General features: G+C 35.0%; 1 protein-coding gene across 1 annotated transcript; it reads right to left on the bottom strand.

Moving 5' to 3' along the window:
• Positions 1–16,821: 16,821 nt before the first annotated feature.
• Positions 16,822–21,601, bottom strand: LOC112037093 (uncharacterized). Its single transcript, XM_024069908.2, has 7 exons — positions 21,300–21,601; positions 21,163–21,189; positions 20,960–21,082; positions 19,165–19,411; positions 18,578–18,652; positions 18,124–18,210; positions 16,822–17,648 (listed from the first exon to the last, which is right to left on the bottom strand). Exons 1-7 carry the CDS (start codon positions 21,356–21,358, stop codon positions 17,022–17,024), a joined length of 1,245 nt encoding a protein of 414 aa, XP_023925676.2. The 5' UTR covers positions 21,359–21,601; the 3' UTR covers positions 16,822–17,021.
• Positions 21,602–23,132: the final 1,531 nt, after the last annotated feature.

The following is a 23,132-nucleotide window of genomic DNA, read 5'->3' on the forward strand; positions in this document are numbered from 1 at the left end:
TCCAAGCCATATACTAAAGCCCAATTGGAAAGGCCCAAAAGGCTAGCCCAATTAGATAATCAATTATAAGGAGAGAAACATATAGAATTATGTAAAAAAAAAAAAGAAAAAAGAAATGGTATGTATATGAGTGTGGGACACTTTTTCATTCTCTCTTGAACATACACATATAACTAATTGAGAGGCCATACTTCTTGGGCATCAAGTGGAATTAGAGTGTAGATTAAAAGTGTTTCCAAGTGCTTCTAATCTTTGATTTTGAATTTCATTGCATCAAGGTACACTCTCTTATTCTTATATTCTGAAACTTACATAGCACATGTTATCTGTTGGGAAATTTAGACCCCGGTTGATAGAATTAACAAGTTTTAAACCTAAGTTGTTAATTAGACTTATTATTAATAAAACTTGTTAAAACAAACAAACATCAATATCATGTCAAAATCATGCAGCGGAAAAAAATAAATAAGACAAGATATGATGACCCAGGAAAACCAATGAAACCAACCAGTTTCACAGTAAAAAATCTGGGGAGAAACCTTCCCGAAAAGCAATCCACTATAGTAAAGAGAAGTTTCAGATCTAGTACAAAACCTTTGTCCCTAGACTCTACAATTCCCGTAGATGAACTCACAGCAGAAACCTTCTACCGCTTCAGAACCTCTGAACTCTTCAATATATGAACGCCACCCTTTTTGTTGTTGCACGGATCCCAGTACGTGACTAACTCATTTGCACGAATCCCAATACGTGACTCACTCACCAACTTAAGGAAGAAGAATGTTGGCTGCAAAGTTTTTCACTTCATCAACAATGAAGATCAAGAAGCACTTGGTTACAAAACCCTAAGGCGCAAAGACGCAGTAGCTTCTTTTCAGAGAGAATAAGGCATCAATCACCTTTTTGCATATGTTCTCCTTGTATTCTTTTTTGTGATGGCCTTTAAAATAAGCCTTATATAAGTCTAGGGTTGTGAGAAAAGAAACCCTACTCAAATACATAAGCCTGGCCCAAAAATCAAAAAGCTGAAAATTCTGATTTCCCGTAACCTCGATCGATCGAGAGGTGTCGAGAGGTGTCGAGGTTTAATGAATCTCAATAGATAGCAGCTATCGAGGAGGTGTCGAGAAGGTGTCCAGGGGACAGAAACTTTCTCGATCAATCGACCAGCTATCGAGAAGCTATCGAGATTGCGATAAGAATCAGCTGAAGATCTCGACAGATAGCCAGGTGTCGAGGTAGCTATCGAGAGGTGTCGAGCTTTATAAATTTTGCACTTCTACTCGCTTTCTCTTGGACAGACTTGATGACTTCAACACTTGATCTTAAAACATTGTTTCTTGAAGTATTAAAGACACTTAGAACTACCCAATTACAAGCAAAGTGCGTTTTGTCAAAGGATTAGCCAATATACATAACTAAGTGACATATGTTCTTAAATAAGTTAAAACATATATGTCCTAACATTATCAATTGTGAATGAAGTAGATCCATTAATTTTCAGTTGCATTCATGCATATTTCCATCAAATGGTATCAGAGCGGTCTTTAATTTCCAATATGTATAACATTTTTTATGAGTTTTGGAATTAGAGATAATAGTTTCATGATGTTAGAAGATTATATATGTATTTAATTTTCTGTATTGTTGTTGAAACTATGGTTTGATGAAAACTGATATTGATATTATGATATTATTTAAATTTGAATTTAAGTATGTTAAATTGAACTTTTAGGCTATAGCATTAATGGAATTCAATTTTGATATCAAATTATATCTATCATGTTCATATGGTGTTTGTTTATTCATGGAAAATTGTTGAAAATTATTCAGATCTTCCCTTTAAAAACTGAAAACAAGGGTCTTTTGCAGATTAGCTTCTCACAAAGTTACTCACAAAAAATCCCTTTGAAGCATAAAACTTTTCGCGGGTAAGCTTTACTCGCGAAATAGTCGCAAGACAGTCGCAAAAGTTTCTGTCTGAATTTTGTGTTTTCACTATTTTGCCTTAACTCATTTTCACGGGAAGAGCTTAATTGTAAGATTCTCGCGAAAATGCCATTGAAGGGAATTTTGAATTTTTTCTATGTGTTTTCAAATGTATAAAATCCAAGGCTGTGTGTGATTAGATTACACGTGTTTATAATTAAAAACCTTTAATTTAAAACATCTAATGGGAGAGAGATAGAAGGGTTGGATCTCATGGCCACCATTATCGGTTTATAGTAGCATGATTAAGCACCTTGGCTTGGCGTATATGCCTTGCTCCTTTCGAAGGTTGTTTAATTCATGGTGTTAGGTTCTAAAGACTTAGGATTTGATGTATTTAGAACTCTAATGTGTAATGTTGATAAACCATGATCAAAATAATATGTTTAGTCTTGCTTAGACTTGCTCAAAATTATGTGTTTATGTAAAGGTGGAATCAAGTGGTTGCAAAAAGTATTAGTGACTTTCGGCCTGGCTCAATCGATCGAAGGATAGACTTGATCGATTGAATCTCGGGTAGAATGTTTTTTTTTTTTTTTTTTATGTAGAATTTCCAACTCAGTCCAAACCCATTAAGGATTAGGGTTTCAGATCTAATTCTCCTAGTGTATAAAGAAAACCCTAGCCATGTTTTTTAGAGTTGCTCTGGGTGTATTGTTGCTCATACTTTGCAGTTTATGTAAATCTCTTGTGAGATCATTGAGGAGCTTTCTTTCACATAAACTTAGGGTTTTCAAGGTAGAGATTACTTCAACTTCTTAATGATCAACTCAGTTGCTATCATTGGAGATTAAAGAATAACAAGCGTGGGTGCTTGTATCTTGTGGAGAATCCAAGAAAGAAGGAGTCCGTGGATTCGGAGTTTGTACGTGGTCGTGTCAGTAAGTTCTATTGGTAGGTAGCATTAGGAAGTCAAGCGGGGAGCTTGTAAGTCCTTTTGTATGAACTTCAATTTTTTTATGAAGTGGATTTAGGTTTACATTGAGGATAGTTAGGTCAAATCCTCCCCAGGTTTTTACCGTGCGGTTTCCTAGGTCATCATATCTTGTGTTATTTACTTTTTTGCTGCTTTATATCTTGATATGATTATTTGATTGTGTTAACCTAGATTTGCATACTTTAACTAAGTTAATCACTTGGCTAATTAACTAGGTTAATTTGGTTGGTTTAAGAGGTCTAAAAACCAAACAAGTGATATCAGAGCGGGTAGCTCTTTTGTTTTAGATCTTTGGATCTAAGAGCTGATCTTTGACCCCTATTATCATGGATAATTTGAAGTGTCTCTCTGCTCATGTTTGTGATAATTTGAATAAAAAGGACACTGTTGCTTCTGTTGATTTTATTGATGTCTGTGAAACTCTTCGTAAGGAATTATCTAAATCTTTGAAAATTGCTAAGAAATTCAAGGAATAGTTAAAATTGGCTAATCTTGAAAATGAGGAATTGCTTGTTAGATTAGATGAATCTAATAAAAATAATGAATTTTTGAGAAATCAAATTTCCTCTCAAGTGAGAAGATGAAAAGCTTGGAACAAGAGTTAGTTGAATCTAAAGCTAAATTTGAAATTTTGATTAGTACCAAGCCTGCTGTTGATAATAGAAGTGTTTTTGTTTCTCTTGAACCTAAAACTGAGAAATTTTATATCCCTCCTTTCAAGAGGAATAATAAAGAAAAGGCTTATTTTGCTAGGTTAGACAAAGGTAAAAGTTCTGATGTAGTCGCTGAAGTTTCTAAACCTATATCTAAACCTATTGTTAGAGAGAATAATAAATCTACTTTTGTGCCTTCTTGTCGCCTTTGTGGTGTTGTTGGTCATATTAGACCAAATTGTTCTTTGTTGAGGTAAGAACCAAAGCCTATGATCGGAAACCTCACTAGGAATACTAATGTTTCTAAATTTGTTCATGTCTACCACTTTTGTGGTGTTAGTGGTCACATTCATCCTAATTGTCATAAATTGAAATTTAAACATTCTGTATTTCAATCTAGGATGTATGATGATATTTCTCCTACCATAAGTCCAAATAAATTGTTTCATATGCTTTTGAAAAGTTTAAGCTTGTTGGCTTATGAAAGGAATATGAAAGGAATTTGCAGGATTTCGGTCTTTCTCAGAAGATTGGTATAATCTCTCAAATACACTCTACTTCTCATGGTTTTTCACCTGCAAAGCTGAAGACTCGTGCTATATGGGTGAGAAAAGATTCTCCAAGGTGAGTGTTGCTGACTTGTCCCTGATTTAATTCTTTCAATTGTTTGTGGACATGTCTTGTTTCTGTTTTTGGTTGTTTTGTTTTTTAGGTTTTTTTTTTTTTTTTTTAATTTTTTTGTTTAAAAAAAAAATCCAAAAACATTGAAAATTTTCAAAAAGACAAAAATAAATTTTTTTTTTTGTGTCTAGTTTTTATTTTTGAGGATTACATGAATTATGATATCTCTCTCTTGATTTAGAACATATCTGACATTGTGGAGAAACTTGAATAGTATGTGCTAAGCTATTTCTGATTTTGTGTGAGTATGTACTAGTTTGTACATGTACTCAAGGATTAATTAAGAAATTGATATTTCTTATTTGTGTACCCTCTATAGCTTAGTTAAGCACTATCATGCATTGCTTTGCATTGTTCATTTAGCATAATGTGTGCTTTTTGTTTTTGGTCATAAAATTTTTTTAAAACCAAAAAGATTTTTGTGTTTTGTATCACATATCATGGATTTGAAATCAAGGTTGGCCACCTTATCTTTACATAACAAGTTTATGTACCTTGAAGTTTTGTAGTGTATGTTGAGTGGGAAAGATGTTTATGGTGTTTAACACTTTGTCTTAATCTTGAAGTTACATGTTATTTGACTGTCAGACTTGATCCTTTTGAGAAAGGCATAAATAATCATCTCACCACTGTTGACTAGCCAATCATGAACACCTTAGTGCATATCATAAGATTTTGTGCTCGAGAAAGTGTAGCACATGCACAAAAAGAACATAAGGTGAAGCCTCGGTTTAATTGCTTAATGCTTAAAATTGGTGTGTACTATTAGGATTGATGCCAAATCACATAATTAAAATTGGTGTGTACATTATCCTGGCTTTTTGATAAGTTTCTGAATAAATTAAAATTGGTGTGTATATTATGAGGCAAAATTCAAGAAACTTACATGATTGCAAGCTTTTGATTTAGGAGATGTGGGAGTTATATGATGTAACTCTTTTGGTGATAGTCTCTTTCAAATGCTATGTGATGAATTTTGTAGACTTTGTGGTTGATTAATATTCGCATCTCACCTTACATGTATCTCAAGGTTTTTCTAGTTGCACACACTACACAAGTTACTCTTTGCTAAACTTGGTACATTTTATTGTGTGTGATCTTGTTGTGGCCATCCAAGATTAAAATTTCCTTGATCTTAATGCAAAATGTGTTTAAAGTTTGAGAAATTGGAAATTCTAGAGCTTGAATGTACCCGAATTGGGGATTTGTTCAAATTGGGTTCAATTGATGCAATTGGCTTGTTGAATTGATGTAATTGATCATTATATTACGTATTCTAGCTTGTGTGATGATCAATTAGTCAAGTTTTTCCAAAATCTTAACAAGTGGTTTTCAATTTTGGGGTTTTTATTAGAAACTCTGTGCTTAAGCCAATTTTGTGAATTTGAACTTATATTGAACTTAATTTCATTGCATTAGAGCATGCATCATGACGTATTTTTTATGCATCATTTGTGTTTAGGATTCACATGCATTGCATTGTTTTTGTATCCATCTTGCAGCTTTGCAGTCATATTTCTTATTGTTTTCACACATAACATGCATACACTTTGCTACATTGGGTACTCAACTTGATCAAACAATTGATTGATTAATTTTTAAGCTATGTACTTTCTAGTATATGCCTTTTTTATATGTGAACTGTAGAAAATATTTTTCTTAAGAGATATGATGGATAATCAATGTGCAAATATTTTCTCTACTTATGCACCCGTTTATGGGTCACATAGTGCCATGTTTGCATTTTATTGAAAGAGAGAATATTTTTTCTTCATGTGTATCCTCAACTTAGTTTTTTTTTTTTTTTAAAAAAAACTTGGTTTGTGTCTTTTTATTTATTCCCCCCCCCCCCCTCTATTTTTCCCCAAAATGTTTTTCCCAAAACTTGTTGTGTTTTTCCTATTTTTATAGGGGGAGAAGCTTTTTTTTAACCTTTGTGGTTCTTAGGGGGAGTTGTTGCTCTTCATAGGGAGATTTGTCTCTATTTTCTATAGAGTTGAAGTGGTTTGTGTCCCATAAATTCTCTATTTTCTCTTACCTTTTTTGCGTATGATGACTGTTTACTCTTTATATGAGTGTCTTTGTCAATACGTGACAAAAAAGAGGAGAAATTATTGATTTATGAGAATCATGTTTGTCTTGTTTAGGGGGAGTTGAAATTATTTTTGAAAGGGGAAAATATAAATAAAAACTTTTTGTTGTATCTAACTTAGGGGAAAGTTAGTTTACTTATGTTTTTATTTCTGTTTCTTGTTCACTGCTCATCGATTTATATTTATGAGTTATTCATGATATATGTCTTTGTTTTGTGTTTTTTTGAAGTCAATAATTTATTTGTTGATTTACTATTTTTCTGTCACACATGCGTTTATGTGCTTGTTGAGTACTTTAGGAAATACAGGCTGATTCAATTGAGCTGCTGTCTACACTTGCAATTGATGGATAGTAGTTAGAATTGAATTTGTGTTTATGGGCATTTTTTTGTAAAAGGGCTTTTATTTGTAAACTTTGATTTTTTAATTTGTGTTTTGTCACGGATCGCCAAAGAGGGAGTTTGTTAGATTCTAAAGACTTAGGATTTGATGTATTTAGAACTCTAATGTGTAATGTTGGCAAATCATGATCAAAACAATATGTTTAGTCTCGTTTAGGCTTGCTCAAAGTTGTGCGTTTATGTAAAGTTGGAATTGAGTGGCTGTAGAAAGTATTAGTGACTTTCGGCCTGACTCGATCGATCGAAAGATAGACTCGATCAATCGAATCTCAGGCAGAATGTTTTTTTTTTTTGTAGAATTTCCAACTCAGTCCAAGCCCATTAAGGATTCGGGTTTCAGATCTAATTCTCCTAGTATATAAAGAAAACCCTAGCCACGTTTTTGAGAGTTGCTCTGGGTGTATTGTTGCTCATACTTTGCAGTTTATGTGAATCTCTTCTGAGATCATTGAGGAGCTTTCCTTCACATAAACTTAGGGTTTTCAAGGTAGAGATTACTTCAACATCTTAATGATCAACTCAATTGTTGCCATTAGAGATTAAAGAATAACAAGCGTAGGCGCTAGTATCTTGTGGAGAATCCAAGAAAGAAGGAGTCCGTAGATTCGGAGCTTGCACGTGGTCGTATTAGTAAGTTCTACTAATGGGTAGCATTAGGAAGTCAAGTGGGGAGCTTATAAGTCCCTTTGTATGAACTTCGATTCTTTCATATAATGGATTCAGGTTTACCTTGAGGATAGCTAGGTCAAATCATCCCCAGGTTTTTACCGTGTGGTTTCATGGGTCATCATATCTTGTGTTATTTTCTTTTCCGCTGCTCTATATCTTGATATGATATTTGATTGTGTTAACCTAGATTTGCATAATTTAACTAAGTTAATCACTTGGCTAATTAACTAGGTTAATCTGGTTGGTTTAAGGGGTCTAAAAACCTAACACATGGAACTACAAATTAAACTTCTTAATGATGGATGATATGTATTTTTACATTAAGAACGACCATGCTACCGTGAAGTTACTTAATGACTCACATGGAATTCAGTCAATGGTGTACACTAGACTAAGTTTAATGTTAACCTTCCTTCGGAGCTATGTCATTATTACTTAAGGCTAAAGAATATATGGTATGTTATTAGTGTTTGATAAGAGGTATCATGATGGCACTAATAATGAGAATAGTTCTCAATCAATCATAGTGTTTATAATTTACTTGCTTCCAAGGAATTTTAAACATGGGATTGGGTTGTTGTTGCATATATTATTTTATGGTTTTATAAGGTTCCATATTACATGTTTATATGCTAAATTGATAATGTCCAGTTCACTTATTATATTCATGTTTATTATTTTCATATTTGAACATGGCATCATTTAGCCCACTTGTTACTATTCTTAATCAAAACAAACTGACTGGATCCAACTATGTTGACTGGAAAAGAAATTTGGACATTGTTCTTACAGCAGAAGAGCACAAATATGTGCTTACTGAACCATGTCCTAGCTTTCCATCATTAGATGCTCCTCTTGAGGAAAAACAACGATATGATCGTTGGTAGAAATCTAATGAGATGGTCAAGTGCTACATCCTAGCATCTATCTCAAATGTTCTATAGCATCAAATGCAGGATGTAGAACTAGCTTAGGACATTATGTTAAGTCTGAAGGAGATGTTTGGTGAGCAAGGCTGTTTTGTAAGTCAAGAAACCATGAGGCAAATTTATCATACCAAAATAACTGAAGGCAGTTTAGTGAAGGAGCATTATCTTACAATGATCTCTAATCTGAATACATTTGAGGTTTTAGATGCCGATATTGATGGAGAATCCCAAGTGGATATGATACTCCAGTCACTACTGGAATCATTCAAGGAATTCAGACTTAATTATAATATAAACAAAAAGATTTATTCTTTTTCTGAATTAATGAATGAATTGGTAGTTGCGGAAGGTATTCTTGGTACTTCTAGTGTTGATGCTAATATGGTTGAACCTTCTACTTCTCAACCTAAGTCGAAAGGCAAGGGTGAGAAGAAGAAGAAGAAGAAGGACTTCACCAAGCAAGATGGTAAACAAATTGCCTTAGGAGTTGCCGACAAAGGAAAGAAGATCAAAGGAAAGTGTTTTCATTGTGGTGAGAAAAGACATTAGAAGAGGAATTGTCCAAATTCAAGGCTACCAATAATTAGGGTACGAAAAGTTCATTCCTCCTTGAAATATGTTTAGTATAAAATCCCACAGATTCCTGATGTGTGGAATCAGGTTGTACTAATCATATTTGCAATTCTTTGCAGGGGTTCCAGGAGACCCAAAAGCTTAATAAAGGGAAATTGTTTCTTACTTTGGCTGATGGGAGTAGGATTCTGGCTGTGTTGTTGGAGTGTTTAATTTATACTTTGAGTCTGGGGTTTTAATATTGGAAGACTATCTTTCTGTACCTAATGTTCATAGGAATTTAATTTTTGTAACTTATTTAGGTAAGCATGGATATTGTGTTATCCTAAAAGATAATGTTATAATAAAGAAGGATAAATTGTTTATCTATTTTAGCAATATTGTGGACGGTTTTTATATTTTAACTCCTGAGAAGCATGAATTATATAATTCTGAATTAGATAATAACTCTCATGTAAAATCATTAAAAAGAAAGTTTCCTTCTACTAATGATGCATATCTTTGATGGAAATAAGCATGTATGCAGCAAAAAATTAACAGATCTACTTCATTCTCAATCTATAACATGCACTATTTAAATTTCAAAATTCGAGTATAAAAGAGCGTACCTTGCAGTGGTGAATTTCAAAACAAAGATCGATGCACTTGAGAATACTTTTAATTTTCACTCTAACTCCACTAACGCCCAAGAAGTGTGGACTCTCAATCAGTTACAAAAGGAGAATTAAAGAGTGACTCACACTCACATACACACCATTTAAAAATTCTGTACATTTTTTCCTTTTGTATCTAACCAATTATCTAAATGGGCTGGCCTTTTGGGCCTTTCCAATTGGGCTTAAGTGTATGGCTTGGAGTGGGACCAAAAGGGACCAATAAGACACTAGCTCCAATGGGCCTTAGGCTTTTCTGTCAACTTCTGACAAGTCTAAAGTTACCATTAACTATATTTAATACCATTATATAAATATAGTTGCACTCTAGGTCTTGTCTACAAATTATATCCCAAGACTTTATTGTACATGCAAACCCCTTCATAAAATATTCGTAGTAATACAAAGTCATAAATGTGGACTGCCACTTTATAGATTACTACGTCTTAATCCTTGAGTACTCGGTTTAATCATTTTAAGTTATTCATCATATATTTATGAAATCCAATTTCATAAATATATACTTTAGTAATTTCTTACCAAAGTGGTTAGGCCTAACTCTTTGAATAACAAACCCATTAAACTTATATNAAAAAAAAAAAAAAAAAAAGAAAAAGAAAAAGAAGAAGACAATCTATTTCTTCATTTTTATTACAAGTTTATCTTTTGGATCCTTGGGAGGTTGTGTACTTGCTGCCGTGGTGGACACTTCGGCCTTATCTTTGGGATCCTCTTTCGGGGGTATGGTAAGGGTTGTCAATACCAGCTCCATACTTTGAGAAGTTTCTTTTTCCTTGGAGGTATCCCTTGGAGTAAGAGGAGGTAGGTCAGAGCCTTGGATTGCTTCTTTATTGACCTCTCTTGTCTTTGAGGTGTCCTCAACCTGCTCTACCCTCTCTGTAGTAGTCTTGGCTACAGGAGGAGCCTTGAGTGGGTGGTCTTGAGCTTTGCTTGCCTCTGAGGAAACTGGGTTGGCCTTAGATACTACTCATGAGATGTCTAGTACACCGGTGCCTCGTCGTAGTGGGAGGAATGTTAGGCCACCTATTAGGTTTATAGGTCTAGGAGAAACTCATGAAGCTATCTCAGAAGAGGCCGAAACCGATCCTTACACTTACGAAGAAGCAATGAATAATATAGATGCACATCATTGGGTCAGAGCGATGAAATCTGAATTAGATTCCATGTATTCCAATCAAGTTTGAGATCTTGTAAGGGCGCCTAACGGCATTAAACCTGTTGATTGCAAATGGGTTTACAAGAGAAAGAGAGGGATATATGGAAAGGTTTAAACCTTTAAAGTAAGGCTAGTGGCGAAAGGGTACACACAAAAAGAAGGTATTGATTATGAAGAAACCTTTTCACCAGTAGCAATGCTTAAATCTATTAGAATTCTCTTATCCATTGCTGCTCATTATGATTATGAGATTTGACAAATGGATGTCAAGACTGCTTTTCTAAATGACAATCTTGAAGAGGAAATCTATATGATGCAACTGGAAGGTTTCATAGATAAGAACCAAGAGCATATGGTATGCAAATTGAAAAGGTCTATTTACGGACTTAAGCAAGCATCTAGATCATGGAACATCAGATTTGATTAAGCAATCAAATCATTTGGTTTTGAACAAAATCTTGATGAACCATATGTGTACAAAAGACATCAAGATAAAGTAGTAATGTTCCTAGTACTTTATGTAGATGATATTCTACTCATTGGAAATGATGGAGGGGTAATGTCATCTGTAAAGGTTTGGTTGTCAAGCCAATTTGATATAAAGGACTTGGGTGAGGCTAACTTTATTCTAGGGATCAAGCTTTGGCGAGATCGCAAGAATAAAATACTAGGCTTATCTCGAGCTGGATATATAGATAAGGTTCTAAAACGGTTTAGCATGCAAAACTCCAAGAAAGGATTACTTCCTTTTAGTCATGGAGTTCCTTTGTCTGATGACCAAAGGCCTAAGACTTAAGAGGAAGTAGATATAATGAGACAAGTTCTTTATGCTTCTGCAGTAGGAAGTCTCATGTATGCCATGCTTTGTATTAGGCTAGATATTTGTTATTCAGTTGGCATGGTCAGCCGATATTAATCAAATCCAGGACCAAAACATTGGCAAGCTGTAAAGCATAGTCTCAAATATCTACGGAGAACGAGAAATTATATGCTTGTTTACCGTTGTGAGGATTTGATTCCCATTGGCTATACAGATTCAGATTTTCAATCGGATTTAGATTTCAGAAAGTCCACATCAAGATGTGTTTTCACCTTAGGAGGTGGAGCCATAACATGGAGGAGTGCCAAGCAATCTTGTATTGCGGACTCCACCATGGAAGCAGAATATATTGCTGCTTATGAAGTAGCAAAAGAAGCTGTATGGCTCAAGAAATTCCTTTCTGACCTTGGTGTAATGAGAATGGAACAAGTTCCCATCACATTGTTTTGCGACAATAGTGGTGCAGTTGCACAATCAAAAGATCCAAGGAATCACAAGAAAGGAAAGCACATTGAGAGAATGTACCACATTATTAGAGATATTATAGCTTGTGGAGATGTGGTGGTAGCAAAGATTGAAAGTGCAAATAATCTAGCAGATTCCTTTACCAAAGCCTTGCCTCAAAGGACCTTCGAGTTGCATTTGGAAGGAATGGGAGTTAGATTAGTGCACAATAGTCTTTAGGGCAAGTGGGAGATTGTTAGGATTAGTGCCCTAGAATCCTATTGTATGATGTTATTGTTGGGATTAGTGCCCTAGAATCTTATTGTATGATATTATGTATGACATGATGTATGACTTAATATTGTAATTAATAAAGTTGTTTTATTATTATTTAAAATAATGGTAACATGAATATTCGGACATTATCATATAGTCCATGAGATGCATAGTATGTGATTTATGTGATTTAGTCACAGAAGATATAAGTAACAAGTTCTTTGTAAACTCAGAATTTTAGTTCATAGTCGGTGATGAAATTGAGCATTTCATCTGCGAAGACTATAACATATTAACTAGGATAATTTGTCTTGATCATGGAAGTGGAGACTTCTAGTTGATATGTTGATATGTTTTAAGAGTTAAGACATATTGAACAAGACCGCTGTGAGATTTATTATTCTCCTAATGACTGTCAATTGAATAATAAATCTCACGAATTATATTTACATGAACTCTTAATCTTGAGAAAATAATGGACCTGATCATGAAGTGTAGGTTGCTTTGATATATCAGGAGTGAGATCTAAAGTAATGGTCAAAACTTCAGTATGTTGGGCAACCACATTTAGTGTTGATGGAACATATATTCTCAAGATGGAATTCATAGTCTCCTAATGGAGATGTAAAATATTCCCTTGAGATAAGTTTAATGAGTTCAGTTATTTAGAGAGTTAGGCCTAACCACTTTGGTAAGAAATTACTAAAGTATATATTTATGAAATTGGATTTCATAAATATATGGTGAATAACTTTAAAAGATTAAACTGGGTACTCAAGGATTAGGATGTAGTAATTTTTAAAGTGACAATCTATATTCATGACTTTGAATTACTACAAATATTTTATGAAAGGGTTGCATGTATAATAAAGTCTTGGGATATAATTTATTAATAAGGTTTAGAGTGCAATTATATTTTTATAGTGGTATTAAATATAATTAATGGTACCTTTGGACTTGTCAAGAGTTGACAGAAAAGCCCAAGGCCCATTGGAGCTAGTGTCGTATTGGTCCCACTTCAAGCCACATACTAAAGCCCAATTGGAAAGGCCCAAAAAGTTAGCCCAATTAGACAATCGGTTATTAAAAGAGAAACATACAGAATTTAATAACCATAAGGTCTTTTCCCATAAAGCCAATGCATTCGTCTTCCCAACGTCTCTTTTTATGTGTGGGCCTTCCAATTCGGAGTCAAAAGCTTAGTTCATGCTCAATGTCCTCGATGGATTTTTCATAGTCTCCACCTGCTTCCTAACTGCATGTATTACCCCTATGAGCCCCAGAGCTAGTGTCGAAGTTCTTGAAGTGGTTGCCCCTTTTAGGTCTTGCGAACAAGAATCTTCTCGTACTAAGAATTCTCCCAAATAACCTGCCTTTTCAAGCTAGTGCAAATGGTCCTTTAGGGTTCGGCAATCCTCAGTTGTATGTCCCCAATCCTGGTGATATGAACATTAAAGGCTTTAGTTTCTTCTCTTAACATCCCTAGTCATCTTGTTCGGCCTGCAGAAGTATGACTCATTCTTTATTTTTTCCACAATCCAGTATACAGGCTCTTTGTACAACTAACTAAACATTTCGGGCCTCATCTTCTGAGCCTGAGAGAAAAAGTCCTTTCGAGGTCGGGGAACTTGATCTACCTTAACCTCTTTCTTCTTTATGATAGGTGCTTTTGCTTTAGCCTTATCTTGCAACTAATTATCTTCTAACCTCTTATACTCCTCCACCCGCTCCATTAATTTATTCATATTTGTGACTGGCTTCAAAGCTAGGGAAGCCCTCAAGTTAGAATCAATGGGGAGCCCCACCTTGAAGGTACTTGCAGCAATTCCCCCATTATCTCCCTCGATCTCGTTGTATAATTCCTAGTAATGATCCAAATAAGCTCTGAGGGTTTTGCTTTCTTTCATTGCCAATGAGAGGAGTGAGGCGAAAGGCTTCGGGGTCTTACTGCACGTCACAAATCTCGCCCCGAAAGCTCTGATTAGCTCATCATATCCTCAGATAGCCCTTTTTCCAGCCCATCGAACCATCTCATAGCTATTGGCCCCAGGCTTGAAGGAAAAATTTTACACATCAGAGCCTCGTTTTTAGAATATATGGCCATGCTTTCGTTATAATGACTAACATGTTCCACGAGATCTGTTTTGCGATCATAAATAGTAAAAGTTGGCATTATCAATCTTTGTAGTAAATCAGTTTTCTCAATATCTTTTGAAAAGGGGGACTAAGATATCTAATGCAAAGCCTTAACCATGGCATCATCACTGGAAACCTGTGGCACTACGGGGACTTGAGAATGAGGGGCTAACGAGCGCTGAGGAATTGGTCCTTTATGATTATCCCTATCTTGCTTTTACCTTCTATTCTTGTGGTGAGGTGGAAAGACTGTCCTCTCCTTGTGTGGAGACTACTCTCGCTTTCCATGGAGTGGGGGTGATCTCCTATCTCGCTTCCTATTCCTATCATTTAGCATTCATTCATTTGCTCAAGAGTGACTGGGTGCTGGTCTTGGTCCTCTTCGATGATGAAGCTCTTTGTCTTTAAGGCGGAGTAACTCTTTATCCTTCTTAGTGTTCTTCTGCAACATCGTCACTTGCTCCTTTAACCTTTTCACCTCCCCATCCCTATTATAGTAGGACAAACCTTCTATATTGGTAGCAGTCCCTTCTCCTTGCAGAGGTGGGCTAGGTTATTGTTGAATCTCCTTATGAACTTCAGATCTCACATGTCAGTCCACATGAACAGGTTCTTCTGAAATGCTAGGTCGCTCCAGATGAGCGGGACCACTCCGTGATCAGTTTGCCAGAGTCTAAAACAAACCAACTCTTGAGTCTTCCGCTTAGTAGAGTGATTTCCTACAGACAACACCAATTGTGAGGCCACAAAAATTGGGCCTCGTGGAGTTCTTCACAAATTCACACTCAAACTATTCAAACAAACAACATATAAGTAAACAACAATGGATAAACAATCCACAATGGAAGACTCAAGCAATTGATTTCTTTACCTCAAATACTACAATTTCAACCTAGATATTATAATAAATAACTCCCAGGTTCCCAAGGTGTTACCCTTACTCTCTCTGACTCATTTAAATTTTTGGATCCTTTGCCTTTTGCCTCTCCTCTCCCTTTTATAGCTTCAATCCTTGATCTTATCACTACAATTGTCTTGTTACCTGCTAGAGTCTCAAGGATATTTTTCTTAATTTTATCGGTTTCCTCCCCACCTTTATCTTGGAATTTTGACTTTTGGGGGTTGTTTGTACTGTTCAGGCCGTCTTACTTGTATTTAATGCGGTAGAGGTTAGGTAAGAACCCCATCATTAATGCGAAGGCAAAAATCTTCAACCTTATTACATGTTCCAGAAGTTTCCCGTGGTTCTAAGAATCTCCTGGAAATCACACATGGATCATCCGTGCACCATACCTCGGATAAGTTGGCACCTTACCTTTTCCACGGGAACTGATTTCCTATGTCACTCATCTTTTCCTTAATACTTGAGATGACCCGGCTTTCCTCCTTTCATAGTTTATTACCCATTAAGCCTTCCTTTCAATACCTAGGCCAGGCCCAATTCTTTCCCTGTGGCCTAATTACTTCTTGGGCTTAAGGCCTGAGTAGTGACTGTTCCACTCCCCACAATAGCCCCCCACGATCTCTAGGTCATCATAACTGACATGGGGATCGCGGTTCGAGAAAAAACGCGGCAATCATTAACTAGCATTTATGAACAGTGGCGGCGTCAAGCAATAAATGTTGCAGACACGCCCATGCTTCTCGCCCCACGATCATTAGCGCGTGTTGCTGAATGGACAGCCAGATGGGCCTTTTGGAAAACAGAAAATGGGTAGGAAAGGAAAGGTCTCATCTGTCCCTTCCTCTCCCTCACTTTTCCTCTATAAGGGAGACCCCAAACCCTATTTTAGGCTCCTTTTTTGTTATTATTTCGTTAGAACTCTAAAAAACTTATCTTTTCTCTTTTCTCTCCACCACTTCCTTCTCCGACGACTTTCAAGCGGCCTTCAACGACCCCTTTTCTTCAACAATCCACTTACTTTCTTTTGCTTCTACTTCTGCTTCCTGTTATAATTATGATGGATGAAAACAATTATACCAATTTTATTCTTAAGGGAAAAAAAATATATATATATATATATATTTTTTTTAGGGCTTTTCTTTGCTTTATTTTTTTTTTCCTTTTCCAATTAACCCTAAAATCATTGAGATGTTAAATTTCAAGTGTTAAAAAATTTGTAACGTACTTTATAAAATAAAATTTTTCTTACATAATATCATATTTCCCATGACATTTAGATATAGGCGTTAGTATTATGCTATGTAGTGAAATATTTAACAGAAAATTAGAGTATAATTAGTATTTTCATCATAAATCAATCAATAGGTTGTATTTATTTTATTAGGGATTTTTTTATAAAAAAAAATTACAAGAAACTTTCAGGTAAACATAAAGGAAAACAACAGAAATAATCATGGTACAACACATGAAGGGGCTACTAAACTAATTGTAGATAAATCACAAGAAAATTCTATTGCACTGAATTTCACAATCTAGTACTGGTGTTGGGTTCCACATTTCAACTACAGTGAATGCAATCAGCTAAAATTTAAGAGTAAAACAAACACACTCATTTTAAGCTAACATCTTCAAGTTCATAACAAGCACAATGGTTTCTGTGTCAGTGAAATGAACAACAAAAATTGGTCAGACATGTCCACCACCAAAAAATTGTTCACTGAGTAACCGAATCTGAGCCAAGTGCTTCCTCCCATTAAAGTGAGAAACCAAGTTGTTTTCTCCAGTGCAGCTTATATTACAAATGTTGCACCTGAAAGTGGATTCTTTCACACTAACAACTTCTTTCTTCTGTTCTGGTCCACTGTTTGAAACTCTTTCTGGCTCCTCTTTTGTGAGCTGATCAGATTTCTTTGCAGTTGAAGCCAAAACACTCTTTGGCTGGCATTTCTGTTTTTCTTCATGATTTACAGTAGTTATCTGTACTCCATTGGTCGATATAATCTTTTCTAGCTCCTCAACTGGATGCTCAGTTTTCTTTGCAGTTGATGCTGGGACCATATTTGGCTGGTTCTTTGCTATGAATGCCTCATAAGCAGCCTTGTGTTTCTTTCCTTGAAGGTGTGAATTTAAGATTTTCTCACTTTGAGTAGTTAGTTGACATATATCACAAGTCCACTCATTTTGGACTTCCTTCGGTATGGGTGAATCAGGAAGCTCTCTAGCCGCTGCAACTGCCTCTGCTGGTCCTTTAATCTCCTTACTGGCGGATATTTTGTTCTCAGTTTGATCAGAGTTAGGCTCTGCTGAAACTACCTGAAAAATGTAGTGAAGATATAAATTAGAAGAAAAACTGTGGTTTTGTAATTTCCACCCTTATTTGTGGGAAAAGCATGAGAATTTCACCGCTAAAAAGAGAACTAGACTGAAGCATAAACATGCACAGTTCAAAACCAAATAATGATGGGAACTCAGTAACAACCTATGACAGGAAAAATGCCATCCCTTTTGAGGCAAGATTTATAAAAAGATTATGATTCTGACCACCCAACAGTATTTTAAACTTGGTTAAAATGTGAGGCACCAAAACTGTCATGCCATTTTCTAGTCTGACAGCTTCCAAGATCGCCAACCACTCACATCATTAACCAACAATTTTTCACATTCAACGAACAATTCCCCTTGCAAAATACTCATTTTGATATCCTTCTCAAAAAGATTGGGTTTTCCACACAAAATTTGCATAAAATCCACCAATAAACTTCATTGTAAATATAATAAGAAATCTTACACATTTGGCTGCAGGCACTTCCTTTTTCTCTGTTACTTCCACAACTCTATTGCCTTTCTGCTCAATGTTAGGCTCTTTGCAATTTGACTGCATCAATAGATAGGAGTGGAGATTAGCTCATCTAGAAAGAAGTAAATAAAATTGTTATTTCTCATTAGAACATACTTCAAAGCTCTTTTTCTTCAATAATTTATATTAGGAAAAAAGCAAACTGTCATATGATTGCTGAAATAGTGAACATTCTATCGATAAGATTCTTCCAACACTTGTTGGAATTTGTCATTTTATTTATCTAAATAATACCAACAATTGTTGGGAATAAGAATATATTAAAAGAATCATAGCAAATGTCATTTTATTCATCTAACTTAAACCAAAAACTGTTGGACATATGAGTATATTTATAGAATTATAGTTAATCTTAGCGTTGCATGAGTGACATTTAAAGCTTTACCTCCACTTCTTTCTTCTCCATAACTGCAATTGCTTCGATCTTCTCCATGTCTTGATTAGGCTTTTTACTTTTAATCTGAAAAAAAGAAGAAGCAAAAAACAAAAACAAAAAAATAAACAGAAGAAAAAGTAAGAGAGAGCGTCTCAGTAGTCCATTTATTACCTGCAATGGGATCCTAAAGAAATAAAATAAAAGAACACAAATCTAGTACAAATTTTGTTCAACAAGTTTTGGTATCAGACCTGTGTCATCTTGCAAACTTTTATAAGTGCATACAGATTGTGAAGTGTAACGAAAGTGTGTTGTGTTCCAGAATAGATGTGTACCAAGTCCATTTGGATTATACAAGTGATTATGAGAAGCTATAATGGTGACCAATCCATTTAGGATATCATGCAAATATGAGTAGTGCATCCTTAGTTGTGATAATTCCAATTATAAATACCCATTTATTTGAATGTCAATTCCAACATATCTAACAAAGAAAGCAGTTTTCAAACTCAATTATTATATAAAAGTTTGATATAACATTTGATCTTAGCTGAACACTAAAACTTTGACAAACTAATTACCACGAATTGACATACCTTGGAGGCAATGAGCTCCTCTAGAGCTTCAGGTCCGTTCTCATTTATATATCTCTCTGCCTCAGATAGAAAGTGGTCTCTCTTAAGTAAGAATTCCTTCCACCTATTGAATTCATCAATGACTACTAATGGGTTTATGGAGAGGCATGGACGAACAAGGTGATTATAGACATAAAAAGCACCATCGAAGTGAGGTACAACCAGCCAGCAGATGATCATTAGCTTCATGTGAGGCCAAAACCATAACCTGATAATTAAAGATAGTAAATTTAAACATAAACAAGAAATATAAAAGACATATATTCTCACACATCAAGAAAAGGCTAAAACAATAATCTAGTCAAGTTATGCATTGACATATAGCATAGTGAAAGAAAGGCCTTAGATTTAGTAGCCTCATCTTGATGAGAAGGCAAAACACAAGATGACAAAAATTTAAAATTCAGGAAGCCCATCCTGCGGCCTATATATTTGTGAGCTTCAAGCAGTTTCCAAGGACATGAAAAGAATATAGAATTTTCAAAAACTTCTATTTTACTTAGATTTCTATTGACATGGACAGAGTATCATGCAGACAAAGGGTATCACAGACCACAACTTTTAAAAAATTTAGAGACAGGGACATAGCCATATATGTGTTTCTTTCTAAAGTCACTACTAAAACATATACTGTATTTATCTGTGTAGTTTACATTTTTTTCCCCCTAAATAGAGGAATCTTTGCCAGCAAAATGAATATGGAACCAATATGTGTATAACACCCTCATGATATGCACAATGTTTAGGTAAATGAAGTTCCTTCCTTTCACAAGTACTCAGAGAAGTATTGAATGCAAGTGGACTCAAGTGATGAGCGTATGTGTGCATCTTGAAACGTATAAAATTCTGAAATTTCAATACGAGAAAAATGATAAGCTTGAAATCTATATAAATCCACACATGAAATTTTTTCACGTGTGAAACATTTAGAATTTTAAGTTTAGCAAACATTTAACATTCAATTCAACTTGCATATGATTTAAATAACAGCAAATTACAACTTATCCATCTGTGGCTTGGCTGAAATTTAAGTTATCTACATGTGATTTAAAATTTGACACTTTACTCATGTGAGGTTTGATTGAAAGTTAAGTTACCTATTTGTGGTTTGAAATCCCATGATGCAAGTGTTTCGCTAGATTTTTTTTTAATCTTATTTGATTTTGTATTTTTATGATTTTTGTGTTTTTGAAGCAAAGAGACATAAAAATGGAGTAAAATTACATATTCAGCCCTGTTTTTAACAAAGGTGGATTACAGAAATCTAATTGAGCTAACCATATGTGGATAAAACGTAAAATTTTAAACTACTGATAGACAACTTAAATTTCGGTCAAACCACAAGGATAAATTGTAATTTGCCCTTTAAATAATGAAAATATAAATCAAAAGACTTATTTTTTTTTTGGCCATGTGCTAAGCACCATCCTAACAAATGTGACTGTTATTAGTGATCAGATTATAATTTAGGTACTCAAAAAGTGTGCACGTGGACAATAAAACAATTGAGCATTTCTCTTTCCTTTCACTAATGCTTTTGAAGGTTAAAGGTATGGTATGAGCAACCAAACTCACAAAATCCCAGTAGATACAGAGTGTTGGCTAGAACACAAAGTGCAAACAAATTTAAATCCACATCACGAAAAAAGGATTTCTATGAGCATTTATTTCACATAAATGATGATTGCACATCATTTTCTCTTTTGTTTTCTTGGCACTCAATGCAGGGCTAGACTATTGAGGGTAACAAATTTACCTTTCCAGAAGCATCAAGAAAGCATTCTCAAAGAGTGAAATCAAAGAGAAGGCAATCCAATATGTGACCAACTTTTGAGTGTCCGAACTTGAATTGTTCTCAATTGCCCGGATGGAAGCACAACTGTTAAGAAAACATATGGTATCCACATCATGTTCATGCAACAAAAGTACCACTTATGAGAGAGAGAGAGAGATACTTACAGAGGATACCCCAAAGCAAAGAAATACCTGCAAGTAAAAAACAAAAACAAAAAAAGCAGAGAACACTTGAGAAAACCAACTTCATGAATCCTGGGACATTGAATTTTCAAAAACTAAAATATTTAAATAACGCATACCATAATGTAAGGACATCAAGGGATTTGAGTGCAAAATTGAGAATACCCAATAGACTCATCTTGAAAATGAATCAATCTATCTGATTTTCTCAACCTGAATCTCCAAGAGAAGTGAAGATGAGAGGAAAGAGAAAGCAAGTAGAGCTGGAGAGTGGAAATTTCTACAACAAAACAAAATAAGCATAAATAAAGTTGTTTCCTCGGAGGTAAGGAAAGTCCAACAGTGGACTAGGATTGCCTCCGGCCAACTTGTGGTCCAAGTTGAATCTGGGCCGTGAATTGAACATGGGACCCATGTTCTAGGATGTGGGCCATGTGACATTAAAGCAGGTTGCATGTGGAATTGACGCTCAATCGTACGCAACTAGTAACTACACATGTTCCCATGCTTGTGCTAGCTAGTACGGTGGCACCTACCTAGTACTTCGGCGGAACTATTGCCATCAATCTACCACGCTTTTTTGGCTTTTGGGTAAAATTTAGGCATTATATTGCTTTGATCTTGCATAACTATTGCTATTTATCATTCTTTCGTGGATTAATTGGTTTTCTAAAACTGATTAGTAGAGATTTGCAATAGCTATAGCCATGATTTATTCTTTTAAGGGTAACTTCATTTTTCTTTTATATTTTTCTGTTTTGTTGTCATATACTTTGAAAAGTTGAGTTCTTTTTAGACATTTATATTGAGATTTATTTGATTTTAGATATCATTATTTTGTATACTAACTGATTTTTTGAAACTAACTGGAAAATTTGCAATAGCTATGGTTATGGTAGTTATGAATTATTCTTTTAAGGGTAACCTCATTATAGCTAAGAGGTTCACAAAAACTTCTTTGTAAATATGCTCTTCTTATTTCATCCTGATCAATAAGATGAAAATATGAGACATTTTTCTTATATCTTAGGATTTGAAAGAAGATTGTTCAAGTCAATACAAATTCTCTTAGAAGGTGAACCTTGCAATGCAAATGATTTCCTTATAAGAAGCTTGTCCATAATGCAAACAAAAGAATAAAAAATAAACTATAAGGTCATTTAATATACTCTTTTTTTTTTTTTGATAAACATAAACTTTTATTAAGAAGGAAACAAACTACAACAAGCCATTGGACTCTCTCAACACAACAGAAGAGAAACAGTCCGGGCTAAAGCTGACATCAAAAGAGCCAAAAAAATTGCAAAACAAAGACCATTTGGCTAAAATGTGGGCAGCCTCATTACATATCCTAGGAACCCATCTAACTACTACATTACTATAACTAAATAAAAAGGACCTCAAATCAAAGCATAAAAACCTGATTCTCCAAGGGGAAGGCGCTGCTAGGTTTGAGCTAAGATTGGCCACAACTTGAGAGTCCATTTCAACCGTGATAGAACCACACCTCAAGTTTAGAACTAAAGAGAGCACCCATCTCACTGCTTCCGCTTCAGCTTGAAGAGGGAAGATGGTGTTCACTTTCCTTGAACCAGCAAATACCACATTCCCTCTCCAATCTCTTGTGACCGTAGCAATGACAGAGAATCTTGGACCTACCGCAGTGTCAACATTTATTTTTAAGCCAAGCCTCGGTGGAGCAACCCAACCCAAGGCTGATGCAGAAACTTGAAATCTCATAAGAGGGGGTTTAGCACTTTTATGCTCAACAAAAAGGCTGAAAATTCTGGCTGCCACACCATCCAAGTTTATGTCCATGTTATCAAATATGGAACTGTTTCTTTGCTTCCAAACAACATCACAGAGGATGGCACCAAATAACAAAAAGTCCTCTCTATGGCTAGGCAACATATTACTTGCAAAATTCGGAGTTAAAAGAAAATTGACAAACT

Source organism: Quercus suber, unplaced genomic scaffold, assembly GCF_002906115.3.
Source record: "Quercus suber isolate HL8 unplaced genomic scaffold, Cork oak 2.0 scaffold_57, whole genome shotgun sequence".
NCBI classification, from domain to species: Eukaryota; Viridiplantae; Streptophyta; class Magnoliopsida; order Fagales; family Fagaceae; genus Quercus; species Quercus suber.